Here is a 19,587-nt window from a genome sequence, read left to right as displayed (position 1 = left end):
TATCAGAATAGTATTTCTTACTACAATCAGGCACTACACAGAACTACTGGCTAAAAATTCGTGTGCAGATCCAGGAAAGACAGCTTCTGTGGCATCTCAGGGAAACAGACATTTAAAAGTTTGTTCTTAGCATTTCCAACACTCCTGGAATTCCTGTAGCAGTTACAGCCATGAGAATATTTATGTAAATGAGTGAATGTAGAGATCTAACAGATTAGGTTAATGTGAGACTTTTCCTTTATTTGGCTGTTGGGCTTCCTGCCATGTGTTCAGGCAATAAATAGGCTGTAACAGAGCTGCTTCCAGCACTCTGGTGAGTAGAACTCTCCCAGCAGAGAGAATAGCATTCAGAATAAGGTAAGCAAGAGTGGAAGATTACAGCAGGGTTTTAAATGGGCTTCAGTATAACATTACTTTATCAGATTGCTTGTTTAGATTTTAATAAATAGTGGTATTTTCTGTTGACTTTAAAGTTTTCTTCCGAAATCTCTTCTTTAGTCTAGTTTGTGTCTATTTTTATATATTTCTATATCTAGCTTAGAGTACAGATTTCATAAAGTCTGTCTGATTTGAAAGAGATTATAACTTTATTATTTATTAGCTATAGGATGTCAAAAGTTGCTTCTAAACCACTGTTAAATTGTAACGAACTTGGAGGAGCTGCTTATGTTGTTTGGAAGCAGGGCGGTCAGCTGCAGCCGAATACACTCCACAAAAATGGATCCGATCCTTTACTGATCCTAGAGATACCTTGTTATGAATGTACAAATATATTATTAAATAATAGTTGGATCATGCAACTGTGTGAATGAACTCCAACATTTTAAAATTCTGTTTTAAAGTACCGTATTTAATTTAATTTTATGATCAGACGTGTCTGGGAGTAAGTGGAAGAGAGAATGATGGCTAAGAAGAAAGGAGATCACTGAGAGGGCAGGAGAAGTTACATAACAGATTTTCTTTGCTGCCTTCATATGAATGAATTGATACCATCTATGTAGCAGGAAAAACTTTCAAATTCCCTGTGATGTTAGGATGATTTTGTTGCCATTGTCCACAAGTGTGCCCCAGTATATCTGATTTCAGCACTTTAAAGCTTATAGCTTGAGTTTTCTGCTTCACTTGTACTTAGCTTAGATGTGAAACAAAGTAAAACAGACTCAAGTTTCAAAAACAAACTGTGTTTAACTAGGCCTGCAGCCAAGAACAATATACAGCTCTTCCTAGCCCTCTTCAAGCAGTGTACATCTTACACAAGAGAGAAAAGAACTGAAAAAATAGGCCTGAAAGACATTAAAACAAGACATAGGGAGAGGGGCGCAACATTTAGAACTATGAGTAAGAATGAAAATAATGGGAATAGGTGACATCTGTCGTAAGAAGATGGCATGAGGTAAAAGGCTTATTGAAATGGGAGTATTTATATGTCACTCAGTCTTAAAGGGCACATGAGGAAATTCAAGCTATGGAAGCTTCTGTTATTTATTGTAGATAGCTTTGTTTGCTCAGGAAAGATAACAGAAGGGAAGTTCTACCATAAACTTTTCCATTTCCTACTTGTTCAACCAAGCCAAAACAATCAAACTTAAGTACAGTCCTTCAGAACTTCAAGATTACCTGTCTTTCTTTCTCAATAGAAGTTTTTCTAAGAACTTACCCACTTCCTAAATAGGCTTCTGAAAATTTTTGGAATTGTCCTGCCCTCTTCAGGAATTCTTTCAGGTCCTGGCTTGTAAACATCCTCCTTCTTTTCTTACAGTGATGGGTACAAATAATGCAGGTGCAAGACTCTGAATCTAGTTGGTTTGCATGGCATCACATTGGTTCTCAATTAAAACAAAAAAAATCATTTCATTAAACATTTAGGACTGACTCAACATAAATTGGCGTTATTAAATACCGTACATGAGGGGCAAGTCCAGTAGAAGACAATTCCCTGACTGCTTCACGGTGTGTAAAAATAAGGAACTGGGATCTTTACAGCTTCTGATCAAACTAGAATTGCGCTGTTTTCCAAGGTAATGCTCTGTAAGGTATTAACTGTCTGGTTTTGAGCATCCTAAATCTGTTGAAGTCTTGATGCTTTGTTAACGACGAAAATCTATCACATTAACGTCTCTCAAGATCCACAAGCTGCCACTACTGCCTGCAGACTCTGCAGAACCCAATTCAGTTAGATGTTTGCAGAGGTCAGGTCACAGTTAGAACTTAGTCAAAAAACATAGAGAGTCTTCACTTATATTTAGCATGCTCAGTGATAAAACAATTTCAGCAAAGTGAAGAAGACTCAGCCTTTACTTTCTACCTCTGACTACAAGTTATCAGACATTTGAAAATGAGACATCTTTACTAGGAAGAATAAGTTAATTATTTCTAAAAAATGTTTCACTTTTCAGTGGCCTAACTGAATGTTTAGTTATAACTAAAGAGCCGAAGAGAGTTAAAAAAAGCCTTAGTTAGCCTTCACAGCCTAGTAACAAGTGAATTTCCAGGGACAGAAGACTTTCATTTCTACCATTTCACATAAATATTTACCGTGAAATTCTGCATCAGTGAACTGAACCAAACCAGAAGCTGGAACTCCCGTCCCCGGAGTGAATTCACAAATCATTACACTAGTGTCGGAGCCATGATCTCTGTAGTTTTATTGATACTTATTTATTTTGTGCAAAGCTGCACAAAAAAAAGCTGGGGCCAGAATTATACCCATCTTTTCTTGGTTTATTCACCACAGCACCAGACAAAATTGAAGCTCATTGTTTTCTTTGGTGTACGCTTGCCATGAACAGTTGTCATAAACTGTTGACTTCAGGAGACTGGACTTGAGAATTCCAATTTCCCTTTCTTCAAACCAAAGTAAGGTTCTTAGCTTTTCTGAAATGCAATGATTTAAGCTGTGTCCTCAGGATTAGCTGCCTGGGTGTTTCCTCAGTCCATGTAGTTCCCATTCTTAGACACCAACTTCTCCTTAGAATATCTAGCGTAGGTTATGCTTAAATCCTTTCAATTATCTAGCTGTCAAATCTGAAAAGCATTATTTTTGGTAAACACAGTCACAAATACAACATCATTTGAAAAATGCAAAGCACATTGAAGTCAAATTACTGAATTGCAAAGAACATGTTAATCATTTGAAAATGTAAATGGTTGCTAATGGTAGGAGATGGATTTTTTTTTTTCTGGTGACTGTGATATTAATAACTAATTCTAATATACTCCTCAAATTTACAAACTCCAGTCCTCATTCTTGAACCTTGTTTTAAGATTGCTATAAGGCTGAATTTCTTTACTAAACATCAGATTATGAAGTGTTGCAATTAGCATCACTTTCAGTCACTTATGAATACTTTGAAAATTATATTAAAATGTATTCTGAAGGACAAAAAGAATACGATTTTTGAATCTACCTAGTAAAGTGTAGCTAGCTTCCTATGATTGGGAAGCATAAATTAATTACATGAAAGTCACATAAACTGCTTATATTTTATCTAGGAGGAAGTATTTTAAAATACATTCAGTCAACACAACTGTATCCATGATAACATGCATCTCAGTGGAAGTGTAGATACGTAGCTTATTTATTGTCACTGGAAACACATTATTTTTGCCTTGCAAGACACAAGCTTGGGTTATGCAAGCAGTCAAACATTAGTTGAGTTTATTCTGCTTCCTTTAACTGTCATTTATCAAAATGAAACTCTTTGCAAACTCATCTCTCCCCCAAAACATGAAGTGTTGTGACGAATTCTAACTCCTTCATTAGGACTGGATAACAGAGGCAAGTCGCGTTATCAGGATTTCTCAAGTGTTTCTGCAATGCTGCTCCGCTCAGGCCGCAAAAAACCGCATGCAGCATCTCTCCGTAGAAGGCAGACTGTTAAGCGGCAATCTCTGCTAAGAACTATGAAAAGATATTCTCATGAGCCAGGTAACTCTTTCCTGAGTAACAGGTATGTTTGTAATCTTGGAAAGATTATTCCAATCCAAGGCAGAAGCCAGCCAAATTAAGTATCTGGAACAGCTTGTCTATAGTAAGTTCAAAACCAAAAATACCTGGAGGAATAGAAAAAATGAAAGCTGCTTTCAAAAAAACCAGCAGACAAATACTCCTCAAAGTAGCCATATTAGATTTTTCATACCACCAGATTCAGACCATTAATTCCTAAAGTACCCCTATACCTCCCTAGAAAAGAGTGAATGACACAGCAGGCTTGCCAATGATTTTTTTTGGGGCACCGTACTCATTGTAATTCTAATTAAAAGTAGAATTCTTACACTGTAACTGTCATAATACAACACTTTTTTTTTTTAAAGTTTGCTGTATTGATTATTGTAGTTGTTGTTCTGTTGCTTTTTAGAACAACCTGTTGTTCTTTTTTGGTTTTGTATTGTGGAAGCCTGATAGCCTTACTTGCCAGGCTTTTGAAGAGAAAACCTTTGCCTACACATAGATCAGCTGTGCATGTGCTGAAGGTCCAACATACGACGTGTCACAGCTGCCACTTCTTCTTAGACTGACAGGGTGTGCATCGTCTGTCTTTTGTTGACGGTACATGCAGAGTTTCTGCTTGGCCTGGACAGAGTGGAAAGAGCTTCTCAGAAACAACTCTGTTTAAATACAGATGTTTCAGAGGAGGTACATCAATATAAAACGAGTAACAAAGCATTCCCAAAACATTATGTCACTGCTTGTGCATTTTGAGTATCCTGTTGTGCTACTTGCGTAATTGTTCTGGCAAAGAAAAGACTGTTCACCTTACAGCATACCCTAGAGGTCTGTGTGGTCTCAGAAGTGTCTTAACTGAATTTGAAAGTAGCAAACCTATTCCAGTAAAACAACGTTCAGACTAACATAATCAAAATTGTACCTTATAGTAGTTTTCTGTGTTTGACACACAACTGGCTGGACGTACTTCCTTCTGACATCCAGAGAAACACAATTGTGTTCAGTAGAGATAGGGAAAATTTTAAATGCTGCTATTTTAGGTAGCCATATGCTCCCTAGTCTAAAACACTCGTTTGTACACAGATCCAATTTTCAAAGTGTTAAAATGGGAAACAGGCAAGTACTTATCTACGAAATAAAGGAAACTTGTATAGAAACAGTATGCTGCGAAGACACTTTCTCTATTTCACCCCTTCTTCAGTATGAAAATGTATAACTTAACAATTTGTTTTTCACATCTCTCTCAGTGTGCAGGTTCCTGTGCACTACCTTGCTCTGGCTCTGGCTCCCCACAGGGGTCTCTGCCCCATTCATTCACCAACCAACTGCTAATTCAGGCCCCCTCTCTCGTGTTCAGATTCCTCTCGTTTATACTAGTCTCCCTCAACACAGCTATCTGCAGGTTGTCCACAATCCCCCTTCTTACACTGTCCCCCGGGCTCTTGGGTTGGAAGACATTTTTTCAAGCTCCGGTTTTTGCACCTTAACTCTGCAAAAGTACAGCATACATCTCTTATTCTCACTGAGATAGCCTTCCAAGTGAAGAAATCTTTGCTTTCCTTCTTCACACCGCTATCAAGCCCCAAAGACAGCTGCTTAAGCCCACTGTGTATTTTTTATTATATGTTGACTATATCATTCATAGCTCAAATATACATAGATTATCAAGCAAAGATTGCTATAAAAATACATGTTATTTTTATTATAGAATTTTACCATTTTTCTGTTGCTACTAAAATTAATTACAACTCATTTTTATTAGGGTTTAGTCTGCGAGAAACAGTGAAATGCTATATACTGACTGAAGATTCAAAAACAGTGCATTTTGACATAGATGAAGATGGCCATCATGAAATATCAACCAAGGATTCACAATCCCATGAAGGTAGCATGCTTTTATACCAAAATTCACCAGCCATATGAACAGTACTATAGGACATTTTTGAAAATACTATTTTATGTACAATGTTCAGTCTGACGAGGAGCGGCTGAGAGAACTGGGCCTGTTTAGTCTGGAGAAAAGGAGGCTGAGGGGAGACCTTATTGCTGTCTACAACTACCTGGAAGGAGGTTGTAGCATGGAGGGGGTTGGTCTCTTCTCCCAAGTAGCAAGTGACAGGACAAGAGGAAATGGCCTCAAGTTGTGCCAAGGGAGGTTCAAATTGGATATTGGGAAAAAAATCTTCCCAGAAAGGGTTGTCAGGCATTGGAACAGGCTGCCCAGGGAAGTGGTGGAGTCAACATCCCTGGAGGTGTTTAAAAAGATCTGGCGCTTAGGGACACGGTTTAGTGGTGGACTTGGCAGTGATAGGTTAATGGTTGAACTTGATCATTCCAAACTAATGATTCTATGATTCTGTGTTTTCTGTAGACATAACTTTATATTGCATCTTTGTGAATACTGATAATAATATGTGAAAACTTTTATTCCAGTTTACAGTAGGTACCTAATATACTTAAGATTATTTTGCTGATCCCCATTTGAGTTAATGGCAAGTCCAGACACTTGGCTGTTAAGAGAATAAAAGCACAGATAATCCTCAGAGACAAGGGCATAATGGAGAAAAATAGAGAAGATTTTGTAATTTGTGGAGTTATTTTATTTGTCATGGAACTCTTCTGTTATGGTACCACCCCAAAGTTAATTCTAGGTGAACAACAGGGTCCGAAACAAACTTTTATTCTGTCTGGGCAAGTCTGGGAAAACAACCAATTAGGCACAGGGTTTGTACAATCATTTACTCCAGTAACATAAAATACAGGTTCAGATATCAACTTTGAGGAAGTTTGTTGGGTGCAGCTAATAATAACAATGGAGATCCACAGTATGCATACATGTGGCTCACCAAAAACAATGCTAGACCCATCCCTGACTCCAGGAAAAATATATGCTTGCCTGAATCTGGCAAGGAATTATTTAATATACTTGCTTATCTGGCCAGGAAATAGGGTTATCACTCACACATATGTGGAGATGAGGCAAACAGCGCCCCAGTCCCAGGAGGGCTCTCGGCAGCAGCATTTGGCCCGTGCTCCAAGAGGACAGGCCAAGTCAGCCTCGGCGGGGTCCCGTTTAAATACCCGAGTCAGATCTGACTGTGGGCATTCCAGAAGCTTCTCTGCACCCCCATTCTGGCTGTGGGGTGCCCTGAAACTTCTCAGCACCCCCCTCACCCCCCAACTCTGGCTGTAGGCACCCAGAAACTTCTCGGCAGCTTGGCACCTCTGCTCCCCCACCTCCTCTCTCTCTTAACGACCCTGGCCAATGGGCTCTGGAGCCAAATAAGCTGTTACCCCCATTGCAGGAGAGGTGGGGGAGGATGTGTTGAGCGAGAGGGGGATATGCCTGCACCTTCCATATCGAAGGAAGTGGTAGGAGTAGAAGCGGGGTGTGCATCTGCCACATCTTCTTTGATTTCGAATGGTGCTTCTCTAATTGACACAAAAAATGATACCACAACTAACATCACAGAAATAGTTGTTAGGGGGTATTCTTTTGATAAGAGGCAAATAATAACAAATGCAATTATTCTAGAATTATGCATTTTCCAGAGATGTAAAAGTAGGGAGAAATAACAATAAACCATATTTCTAAATAAAATACAGAAAAAAGTTGAAATCTGTGAGATAACTACCAACTTATAGAAACTTTCTTACAAAATCCTGATTTTTAGAAGAATGAGAAGTCCATTACATATGCTTCAGATAAAGACATAGAATGGCTTGTTTGAAATATTTATAAACTAAATTAATGTTATCTTTATTCTGTTATATTGTGAATTATGACAGCTGAATTGGTAAGGTATTTAAGTGTGCTTTATATCTTTTGAAGTATCTTTTACTTGATAACTTCACAGAATATTGAAATAACTCATACAATTATTATTGCTAATTTATGAAGAGAACCCAAACCTGTATGGGTATACAATAGAAGCAGTTTGTGAATAGATTGGTAGTGTGACAATCCTGATGTAGAAGATGCTGCTGTTCCTAGGAGAAAAAGGAAAAAAAGAAAGAAAGAAAGAAAAAAAGCTACATGGTATTTTCGTATATGTAAACACAAGAACCACAAACATCATATTAGGAACCAGCTGTTTGTGACTTTGACCTGAAGGGGGTGTTGTCATCCCCAGATCCCTGGCTACCTGATCCAGGCTGATGTTAGAAAAGCGAGAAACCCCCCCATGCTGTTGCTACCTGTTAATTTCCAGTCTTGTACATTTCATATTAGGGTCCTCACCTCTGTTGCCAAAGACTTTCAGGCTTTTCTTTGCTAAAATTTTAGGCCTTACATCTCATTACTGACCTCTGTTTTCCCAAGTGCATTCTCTTTTGCAAAAGATAATTAACCAATCAATACATTTATTAGACTGAGGGTTCAGACTTTGGGGTACCTGCTCGTAAGTCTAATGTACAATCATATGGGGTTATATGAATTCAGAGAACTATATGAAATGAAGTCTGCTGCCTATTGCTGTTACTCATTATTTCTCAGATTATGTTTAAAAACAATTCTTTCAATTGTTTGTGATGTTTTTGAATTTGAAGAATGTGACTATCTTATTCCAAGTATTTGTTAAATACCTTCTATTTTAGATATTGCGTGGTTAAGTGTGTTCACAAGGGATGAATCAGCAGTACCTGCTAAGACTCCTCTGGCAACAAAAGGTATAATTCTCTCTGTCAGGGTCTTCTTTTGAAGAGATGTTTGAGAGTAGGAAAATAAGTTAGTAATGTTTTATACCTAGAATTGACATTGTAATTAACTTATTATACCAGATTTTCATTTATGTCAGGTTGCTGGACAATACTAAAAATGAAGGAGCCTTTCTGTGTTACATAAGAAGAAATCTTTGAAGTAATAAAATTTGCCTTTGCAAGTTATTAGTAATGTCTTGGACTGAAGACAAATGTATATGAGGAAATAGAATGTATATGAGCTAGAAAAAACAATTTTTAAAAAAGTGTCTGTGCTTTATTGCTAGCAAAGACCTGTTGTAATAGAAGGGGAAAACCAAAATAAATCGCTATGAAGAAAGAAGAGGCACATTTTTTGAACTTTCAGATTGTAAAGATAAGAAATATTTGGAAAAATAAAAGATATATTAGTTCCAAGTATCCAGTAGAAGAGATGTATTCCAATTTCAGCTGTAAAGGTCTGCTGTAATACATGAGAGCAAATATCCCTCTGGTGCAGGACTGCAACTTTAATAATGGCCAAATGAGGATTTCTAGAGAAGAGTATAATACATTGGTACCCTCCCAAACTCCAACACTTTGCATTTCAGGGACACGCCAAGCAAGAAGTGGTTTCTTGTATTTAGTTCATTTCAGAGCATTTTCTTTGTGTGACTGTGTAACATTGCCCCTTAGACTCTGGTAAGGTTTTAGCAACCAGAGAGGCTAGGTAATTCATCCAAAGGCCATCACAGCATGGAAGTATCACATATGAAATCATGGAAAGGTTCTTTACTTTCCTTGACATTCACTGTCTGCATGACAGACCACTTCTCACGTTTTTCAAAGGTGACAGGAAAATTTAGGCTCCTTTGGATTTCCTCATACTAAAAAATATATAAACAAGTCACAGTAAACTCTATAGGTGGAAAAAATCAAGGATTGTTAGGATGTGACTCATACTGATATATGTCCCTGGTCAACTGGCTGGACTCCAGCATCCCTCTTTGGTTGCCACTCTAACCTCTAAGTCAGAACACTCTTGACTTGGGTACAAAATCTCACTTGCCTGCTGTTGTGCCTCTTACATGCTATGGCTGAAGCTGGACAGTTGCAGCTGAGACAATCTAAAGTGATGTCACTGGATAGCTGTCAGGGCTTTGCTAGGTAATCCCCTTGTATGCCGTATCAGTGGACAAAAGGTACCTTAGTTTATTTAATTGTTGCTTACTTGGGTCTGAAGCCTTGAAGCACCAAAAGGTATCAGGCTGAGGAGTATCCTTTATTATTGATATACTGTTAACTCCTGCAGTGGAAAAAAAACCCCAAACAGTATTATCTCAAAAGGGAGTAAATCCAATGCACCCGCAACTGTGACAGTGGAAATATTTTGACCTAGGAAACATGCAGAAAATAAAAAGGAAAAAATCTTACATTTTCTGTAGTGACACATACTAGTCAAGTATATTACATAAACATGTATATTACATGTATGTGTTAAGTACTAGTATATATGCCTTTATAGCTCATATTATATATATTCACGTATAATGGGTATTCCAACATTAACCATAAATATAGACAAATAAAGTATATATATAGCAAATTTAAAGCATCATAAAGCCATAGACTTTACATACTTTACAGAAGAGAAAAATATCAAGAGTAGATTATATTTATTTCTATTCCTATGCCTATCAATGTAATGTGAACCTGAATGTTGTCTCTTTATGAAATATTTTTACCTATTCTTCATTTTACATGGTGATACACATTTTATTAAAACATTCTTCTCTTTGTAAAACAGATTCGAAAAATTTCGTGATCCTCACACAGAGGTCAAAGCTTAATGAATTTGTCCTGTTGTGCAAGGGTAAGAAGCATCTCTCTCTGAAGGTAAGAAGTATTTAATTTCCTCTGTAACTTGTGAGTGCTCTTTCTGGCTAGAGAACAATTTCTCCCACAGACCTTTTCAAATTTGTTTTCCTTTGCTTACCACCTCCCTTATTTAACAGCTTCTGACTACCTTTGTCTGTTCTTTGTGGGGAAATATTTCAAGCAGGTTATTGCAAAAGTCATTTGTTTAGGGAGCTGACTACTATCACTAGAAGACAGTTGGTGGTGTTGGGTTCCAGCCTCTGGGGGAAGTGAAGGGGCTTAACCAGAAAACACGCACAAAATAAAAGTAGAGGAATAAGCAGGAATGTTGCCTTGGAAAAAATATGAGTTTAAGAGGGGAATTATTTTCTCCTAATCAACCCAAATTGTAACATAAGGAATGTTATGAAAAGAAATGCAGCTGAACTCTATTATCCGGTTTTAAACATTTACCATCTGTTGTCAGGGCATTCTCATTTTCTCTAGTCTTGTGAAGGTTTGTTTATAGTAGGAAGCGCAGGCCAGGATGGCTTTCCCTATTGGAAGGTTATAACCTACTAAAATCTGTCTGAGGAAAAATCTGATATTGGAATTTACCCTTCAAAACAGGGCAAATGTCTAAGAAGCTTGTTTACACACTTTATGTTGCGATAAAGAATGACCCTTCATCTAACGCTGGCCATGCATGGTGGTGTAAATTGCCAAATGCTTCTTCAAATTAAGTCTCTGATGGTTTTAATTTGTTTTTAATTCACAGATGACTTTCCATAAAATCTACTTCCTGAAATTATCTGGGGAAATTCTGTTGCATGATACATTAATTCTATTTATAGCCTATTATATCACTGGGATTTTCCTTTCTGCTCTTGAAAGAGCAACTATTTTGAAAGGATTTTTCTGGTTCAGAGATTACCTTTTCATAAATTAATTTTCTGAAAGAAGTTCCACCAAATCAGGGAAAGAACTTGGTGTTGAGCCCTAATGGATTTTACTCTCCAATCACCTATTTACTCACCTATTTTAAAGTACTAGGTTATACCAGATTATGTTTCTTGACATGATTAAAAGCAGTTCTTATCTAAAAATGAGGTAAGGCATCTTTAGTGTCTCCCAAATAATCTTAATCTCAACAGGAATTATCATATGGAAGATGGCAAGGTTCCTTATCTGTGATAAAGTTTTGGTATTCTGTTACAGCATGGCTCAGTCTTGGCTGCATTGCAGAATAGAATCTGGGAGTTAAACAGTTTAAAGGTCTGTCTTCAACCCAATTCATTTTGCATTGCAAATGGTACAAAAATAAGGTATTAATGGAAGTGTTTTGAGAAGTCATCAACTTATTCATCCTGGATAATTTGAATGTAATTATTAATGGACTTCATAAAAAGGAGAGTTTTGGTTTTAATTGGGTGGATTAGAAGTGCAAAATATGAAGACAAAATTACCAATCTGAGTGGTTATAAACACAGGTCTTAAAAGCATCCTGTTCAGAGCCAGATTATCATTCAGTGGAAAGAAATGACATGAAAACATGCAACCATGAAGATCCCGACTTCAAGCAGGTATATAACCATGATGAAACAAATAAAAGCATGTGTGAGAGAGTGTGTGTATGCAAACATAGGTATAAAAAAGTGCAGCTAAATGCATCCTGCTGTTACTTATTAAGTGACTGATTTTTTACTTTATTACTTCAGTATTTTTTAGTATTTTCCTCAGAAAAAGGAAAATAAGAACTTTTCCATACTTTTGACTTGACTTGACTTTCAATCTACAGGCAAAATATCTGACTTTCAATTAAAACATGAAAGGTGGAAATGCTTCCTGTATTATTATGCTTATGTAAAATGCAGGGGGATACAAAGTAGTTTTCACCTGGTACAAATCCTTAGACAGGATCTGGAAAATCTGGATGAGCAGATGAGCTGGTCTAGAAGTGTCAGATTACAAGAGTAATGATATTTTTAAGAAATGTTGAATCCATCAGTCAAAATCTTATCTTTCTTCTCCCATTTACACAATATCACTCCTCAGATCATCTTCCTGTGATAGCTTTCCATATAATTTTCCATCACTTCATGCAGCTACAGCAGCTATTTTAATTTTTTTATCTTGATCTGCTTTTGCAAGCACCTAATTTTGGCTTCACATTTACGAGACTCCAATGGAGTATCCCTTGCTCTAGGGGGAATATTGGCATTGTACATATTAACTCCTCTCCTTGCTTCTGCAGGTTTTATTTCTTCTTTCTCTTCTGAAGTCACCAGATTCTCTTATTCCATTTTTATTTCCTTGTAACCTTTTTGAGTCCCTAGGAGGTCTTTCTTTCCTACAACCAAACTATCTTCAACTTTCTTAACAGTAATTTTTAAAACAGGACATTTGGATTGAAGCTGCAGATACTCTGCAGTTACACTGGCTTGATCAGGACAGAATGTTTTAGCTGCTTCCCATTATAGCTTTGCTAATACAAGAGGTGTATCCTCAAGTTTCTTTCACGTACTCTGCAATAACTGCAGAACACCCCTGTTGTCATATGGGCTGAAAGGACATGTTCCATGGAAAGGTGGTTATTGCCAATGCTATAATCTTCATCATATCTGGGACTCTTTAATGTCCTCCTGCTTTTCCCCAAGCATTCAGTTTCATTTTAGAGGTCTCTTTAAGCATTGTGTACAATGATAATACACCAGACTGTTCAGATTTCTAAAACGGTTTTGTGGGTAGGATGAGAGTGTTCAAACAGATCACTCATAAGGGAAGATGAAGTAATTTGTTTTTTTAATTTAATTTACCATCTCAGTCTTCCCTCAAAGATATTATAAATTGCCTGCTCCCTGACAGAAGGTCAGTCTGGGGGAAACACAAATCTCAACCTTCTACTAAGTTCTTACTATTAGCAGCAGATAAGTCTTCACACAGTCTGCTCAGTTACTACCTCACACAGTGCACATGCAGGAGCAGGGGCTCGTACTACCCTCGCTCCAGGGCTTTCCAGGCAGCTGTGCACAAACTCACACAGCAGGTCCCTCGTTTCAGCAATTGTGCTGACAAGAACTGCCCTGTAGTCATTGTCCACCTCTAGCAGCCACTACCTGCCGGGATGTGATGTGGGTGACATGTCCCACCATGGGTGCCAGTGTGTGCTGGAGGCCTTGGGCATGTTGAGCAGCTCCTGGGTGCCCTGAGCTGGTACCAATTTGGAGGGGTTTGACAGGATTACTGGTCTCCAGGGCTTACGGTTTCAGAGGCTACCTCTCGCCACATACTCTCCTTCTCTCTGGTGTGGTGTTTTCTGTTAGCTTTTTCTCCATCCACACATAGACGTTCTTGGAAAGCCCAAACACATCCACACACAAATATGGGCTGTTTTGACAACAGCTATTCCTCTAAAGATGGATCTAAAAGAAAGCATATTAGAAACTGAAGATGTACAGAAAAATGATAGGTAATAGAACAGTTGTTTAAGAGCAGTTAGTACTGTAACATTCTGATTTTAATCCAAAGGAAGCAAGAAAAACTGTGGATTGACATTTTATTGCTAGTGTCAGTTGATGGGGTAGATCTGTGGTAAGAAAATAACCAGATGAAAATCCTAAATTATCCAAATACCAGGTGTACTGCAGAGCAAAACCTTGCTCGCTTTTCTGTGAAGCACAGGGATGCAGCTATGGGTCTGGAAATACTCAGCTCTTTGAGGGAGACAGGTATTATTTTATTCATAATTATCACAGATTCTGTCCCAAAGTGATTAGATTTTACCAATGATTTATCAAAAAAATTGGTCAATATGTGTCACTTCAGAAAATAACTGAAAATATAGCGAGTCAGCAACATACATGAATTTCTGTCACATGAAACCCTACAGAAAACCTTAAAAAATATAACATGTTTTTTACTTCTTGTGTTTTCATAGCTGAGTGAATATAATCACTTTTTCATTATGCATTACCAAGGAGATTCAGTGCAGTTCCAATGCTACGAAGATACCCGTTACTACCTGTATGTGAATGACGACTCACTTGATATTCGCAAGCCACAAAAAAAGGAACCCACCGAGGACAAAAATTTTTACTTCAGGGTATCATATTTGCAGGAAAAGTAAGTTGTATATCTTTCAGTGGCATAGGTGTCCATACTACTCCTATAATAAACTAAGGGGAGGGAAGGAAGTTAACATCAACTAATTTCCATTTTGGCTTAATTTTTACTTGCTTTGTAATGTCTCAACTCACCATTTTGCATGAGTAACATCCTTTATATCTGTACTTTCAATAGAAAAAGAGAAAGACTAAGTTTGAAAAGCATAGTACCTGATCAGTCTCTTTAAGTCTTATGTGCACAATTATGGTTTTAAGGAGCTGAATTCTTCTGTAAGGGGATATATACACAGGGGATATTTCAAAGACAGGGGAAAAAGAAGGAAGCATACATGGATATGAAATACAAAGCACAGTAAGTTCTCTATGTGACGAACAATTTGCTTTTTAAAAATTGTCTCTTACAAGTTCATCAGAACTTGAAAAGAAAACATTTAGAAGTTATTAAATGCATATGTGCATGTCCTGACCAACTGACTTTGGGAAAGGAGTGGAAAAGGTGTCTCAGGTTTAACTGAGAACAAAAGAAGAGACTGAAGGTTAGACAGAAGGTGTCTCGCCCAGGTAGCTCCAAGTCAGCCCATATATACCATTATACAATTTCAGCATCTATCCAGCATGGCAGATCTCTAAGAAAATACACACAGAACATCAGACTTCTAATGTACAGGCAAAGGGAGAGAGGCACATGGAGCTGATGTGGCATAACAAATGCCTGCGAATACCTGCAGAAAATTATGCAGACATACTGCCCTCCCCCTCTGAGTCACAGAGGGAAATGCAATCACGTGTTCAGCTGCAAAGCAGAGTGCAAAACCACACCTGAAAAATAACTAAATGTTAAAAATAACTGAATAAACACTAGGTGCTGATGTCAGGTATACTAGAGGAGCAGTAAGAGTACCTGCCTTTTAGCAACAGAGTCTGTCAGCATGAAATGGAAGATGCTGACACTTAAAAGGCCACAGATCATAGTCTGCAAGGCATAAAACATTTGAAACACAAGAGGAGAGCAAAGGTGTACACAGGATCACTAGGTGTTAAAGATCTGATTTTCTACTGGTGTACACAGAGAACTACTGTGATTTAGTGGCAATTTGCTTTGATGCAAGTCATTTGGAAATAAATGTGTATAAATGATAGACTTCATGTACCTATGCCACAAAATTGTCAGTTAGTTGTAGTGGAACAATCTACAAGTTGCACACCACTTGCAGGAATTGTTCTGTGTAAATATAATAAACAATGCATACCTGAAATAGGAATCCTGTCAGTAAATCACACCAATGCACATTAGGAATTGGCACTAATTATCTATAGTAGACCAAACTCCAAAGATCTGTGAGACCTTAAAAGATTTTGTTTATCCCGAATAGCAGTGTGGAGTTTCACTGCTGGGCTTGTTGTAGTCTTCAAATAATGAATACAACTTTCCATACTTCCAATGCTAACTGAACAGAAATGAGCTTTTGAGTATTCCCTAAATAATACTTAAGACTTTTGGATCTGTTAAGTGTTCAGTGAAGTCAGTGTGAAGAAAAAAACCCCAAACCCTAGATACTGACTTCAGCATACATTACACTAGAATTAAATAATTTTAGCACTATCTATCATGTTGCACAATAAATATATTCAATTATGTATCAGGTAAAATAATTTCACGAACTAATATGCTAACATTTCATAGTTATACATTTACTATTGGTAATATGATCGCCTTACTAAGTTACAGAACATGGTCTATAGATAGTAACTTGACAAAATGATAATCACTCATCATAAAGCTCGTACAAAGTATAATAATGAAATCAGCATTGCTGATGTCAGGAAAAAAAAAAGTAACACTGACCTCGGTGAATTTTGGATCCATTTTGTAGTTAAAACTTAAATTATGGTTATACACAGAATATTGTACTTTCATCATCTACTTTAAAATAAGATCTTTTTAACAATTTGAGGGACAAAAGTCCTTATGGAAAGAACCAGTGGTAATTCTGCGAAGGGTCAGATATGAGATATAAGATTAAAATGTTGTTTCATAATTTTTCTCAGAAAACACAATAAATTCAGCCAGCTTTGTAACCATAGAAGTACATAGGAAAACAAGTTAATAACTTCTTTCTTAGATTCTTATTTTGTGTGTACAAACACTTCAAACTGACATTTTCAAGCTCCCACTAATCCGAGTATTTCATGAATGGCAAGATGGAAAGCATCTAAAAGTTTTATTAAAAATCAGGATATGGAAGCCAGTGAGTCTTTTAGAAAAAATACAGCTTCTAATGCTTTATAATATAAAAACCATTTATCTAATGTGTCTAACAGTTGAATATGAAATATAATCACTGTTTTGCAGTTTACTTTCAAAACAGTACTGATATTCTTTAGCTTTTACTTAGCAGATGTGATAATTATTGAAACACTAATATATATATTTTACTCTTATTTTTCTCCTCTTCAAAAGCTGTGCCTGAAAGAATATTCTGAATTCTGTTTGCTGCAGAACAATTTAGTGAGAGTATTCTTCATATATGACTTATAGTACTTTGACGATATATGTAACTTGTTAGAATAAGATCTGTGAGAAAAACATCAATAAAGAACATCATCCTTATGCTGGTTAATCTGACAAAAGCTAATGAAAATAATGTAAAAGAGAGGACCATGTCTTCTTAGGATCTATGTGCTAATTTTTCAGAAAAAGACAGAGTTTTTTAAATCATGGGGAAAGGAATGGTCTTTTACAGTAACATAAAAAAAAAAAAAAAATTACAGTAAAACCCACTGAAGACTGGTAAAAGAATGACCGCATTAAAGTGTGAGTTTAGGAACAATTGTCATATGTTAAAGCAAGAGACTTGCAGCCAGCCTTCCTAGCCCTGAAATATGTGTCTTGTATACACTGTATTACATGCCACCTTCAATATGGGTGGCCAAAATAACTAGAAATTAGAATTAGAAATCTGGCATTAGTGCAACTGCAGCAGTACTAAAACTTGCAAGTAATCCAAATCATGCAGTTTCTATTAAGGATCTTTAGTAACACAACACATCAGCAGATAAAGACCCATTTCTGCCTCTTCTCTGGTGTGAAATTCTCACCAGCCAATGAAGTCAAGGGCCATTTTTTCTTACATAGGATGATATGATGATGTTGCCATTACAATAGATGTAATAATATATATGTATCTTGTAATTCCCCACTGATTTAGACAGGCGAGTATTCTGTCTTGAGTGTTACTGCTTGTAGATACACGTGGCATGAATTTTGAAGTAGAAAGTGTGTATAAACAGAGATTTTAAAAATATCATCTTGTTTTTATTTCTATTTGTAATGTGTCTAACTGAAGAAACAATAGGCAGGTTAAATTCTTCTAACATTTGTATGTTTTAAATGCAACCCCTCATATTCTCTGTATGTGTGAACAACTGCAGAGGGGCAGATTCTCTACCAGCTACTTTCTTCATTGCTTCTGGCAAATTACATGGCTACGTCATACCGAGGGCGAACAACAGCAGCTGGTAACGTACAGCTCCTATGTCAACATAAATTGCAGTTCCTTGAAGCCATCCTTCTCTAGCACAGTCTCGTGACTTCAGGTGAATGGTAGTAAAATCCAAATTTTTTCACATCAACAAGCTATGAAAACATACTCAGCAGCTGAAAACAATTACTTATTTTATTTTATCCAAACCCTGACATTTATTTCCAACTGATATAGGGCCTAGATCTCTGGTGTCTAGAGTGACTGAACAGGGAAGCCAAGCAGGTCAAGGAAAGAAATCTTACTCCTCTATTTGGCATTTGCAAGACTGTACCTGCAGTACTATGTTCAGTTTTGGGCTTCCCAGCACACACCGGCATGAGGCTGAGCAGAAGGTAGTTGGGAGGATGGAGTATTTGAGGAGGAGAGGCTAGGGCAGCTGAGATTTTTAGCCTGGAGATGAGAAGGGTGACCATACACCTAGCTGAAGAGGAATTGTAGAGAAAAGGGAATGAAACCCTCCTTAGAGGTGCACAGCAGAAGGAGAACAGGCAGTAGTCACAAGTTGTAGCAAGGGAAGTTTTGGCTGCCTCTAAAGGAAAAAAAAATTGATATGTAGGAATTAGAACAGGTTTTATGATTATGAAGTGTCCATCTTTGGAGTTTTTTCAAAATTCAACTTGATAAGGCCCTGTGCAACCTCGTCTGATGCTGATCTTGATCTCCAGAAAACTCGATTCAAAACAAAGGGCCTATTTCAAAGCAAAAAAGTGTATGAGTAGAACATGGGTTCATTTGGAAAATAAAATGTAATTGCAATGTGATTATCACATGAATTTAAAAGCTACTACCATTTTACCTGAGGTAATACCCAAGGTATTACTTATATGTATCATGCTTCAAATGTACTGCTTGGGTGGAAACCCACTGTGTTTTCTCTACTTATTACACATCTGAGAACTGTAAATATCCAAAACAGTTGAAGTTGTGGTATTTTAAACAGTGACATAATCTGCATTGATACATCCTGCAATAAAACTTCATAATCCCATAGTACTTTATGAGTATTTTTTTTTAATTCACATTTAATAAAGGTGAATACAAATTTTGTTGTATGTATTTTAAATAAAGGAAACTAGAGACAGAAAAATGACTTAGCTAAGACCAATAGTAAATGACAAGGCCAGAATGCTAATGCACCATTCCCAGTCCTACACATTCCTCTGCAATTGTTCTAGTGCAGAACTGCAGCTTTGTGGTATGTCTGACATCCACACACATTCTTACAGCTACATAATAAACTGCTAACAGATTTTCCATAACTATCAGAATATGAATAGTTTCAAGTACGAACTTCAAAGCAAAGCAAAGTGTCCTGCAACTGTGCCAGTCAGGATTGATTTTGACCTTTTAGTAATGAGTTGCAATTTTTCAAAGCTGAAATGAAAGTAATTTCTTATGGTTTTTATTCTAATGAAACTTAATAAGTTACTGATAGGAA

The 19,587-nt window shown here is 37.0% G+C and overlaps 1 protein-coding gene across 2 annotated transcripts; it reads left to right on the top strand.

Annotated features, from left to right (window-relative positions):
• Nucleotides 1-289: 289 nt before the first annotated feature.
• Nucleotides 290-18,928, top strand: LOC308052034 (uncharacterized protein). 2 transcript variants are annotated; one of them, XM_080362784.1, is made up of 9 exons: nt 1,997-2,018; nt 2,735-2,856; nt 3,764-3,928; nt 5,709-5,831; nt 8,543-8,614; nt 10,431-10,519; nt 11,971-12,063; nt 14,418-14,602; nt 17,066-18,928. In XM_080362784.1, the coding sequence occupies exons 3-9, from the start codon at nt 3,817-3,819 to the stop codon at nt 17,073-17,075; spliced, it is 684 nt and encodes a 227-aa protein (XP_080218910.1). In that variant the 5' UTR covers nt 1,997-2,018; nt 2,735-2,856; nt 3,764-3,816; the 3' UTR covers nt 17,076-18,928. The 2 variants fall into 2 exon arrangements, with proteins under 2 accessions (XP_080218909.1, XP_080218910.1); XM_080362783.1 differs by lacking the exons at nt 1,997-2,018; nt 2,735-2,856 and adding an exon at nt 290-357.
• Nucleotides 18,929-19,587: the final 659 nt, after the last annotated feature.

Source organism: Nesoenas mayeri (genome assembly GCF_963082525.1).
Source record: "Nesoenas mayeri genome assembly, chromosome: Z".
Taxonomy (NCBI): domain Eukaryota; kingdom Metazoa; phylum Chordata; class Aves; order Columbiformes; family Columbidae; genus Nesoenas; species Nesoenas mayeri.
Note: the sequence above shows the minus strand (reverse complement) of the source record. Positions and strands in the feature narration are given on the sequence as shown.

Coding starts and splice junctions, on each gene's coding strand:
- LOC308052034 (XM_080362783.1), top strand. CDS start 3,817: ATGCTGCTCCGCTCAGGCCGCAAAAAACCGCATGCAGCATCTCTCCGT. Junction 10,520..11,970: donor AGAAGCATCTCTCTCTGAAG/GTAAGAAGTATT, acceptor TTATAAACACAG/GTCTTAAAAGCATCCTGTTC. Junction 12,064..14,417: donor AAGATCCCGACTTCAAGCAG/GTATATAACCAT, acceptor GTGTTTTCATAG/CTGAGTGAATATAATCACTT.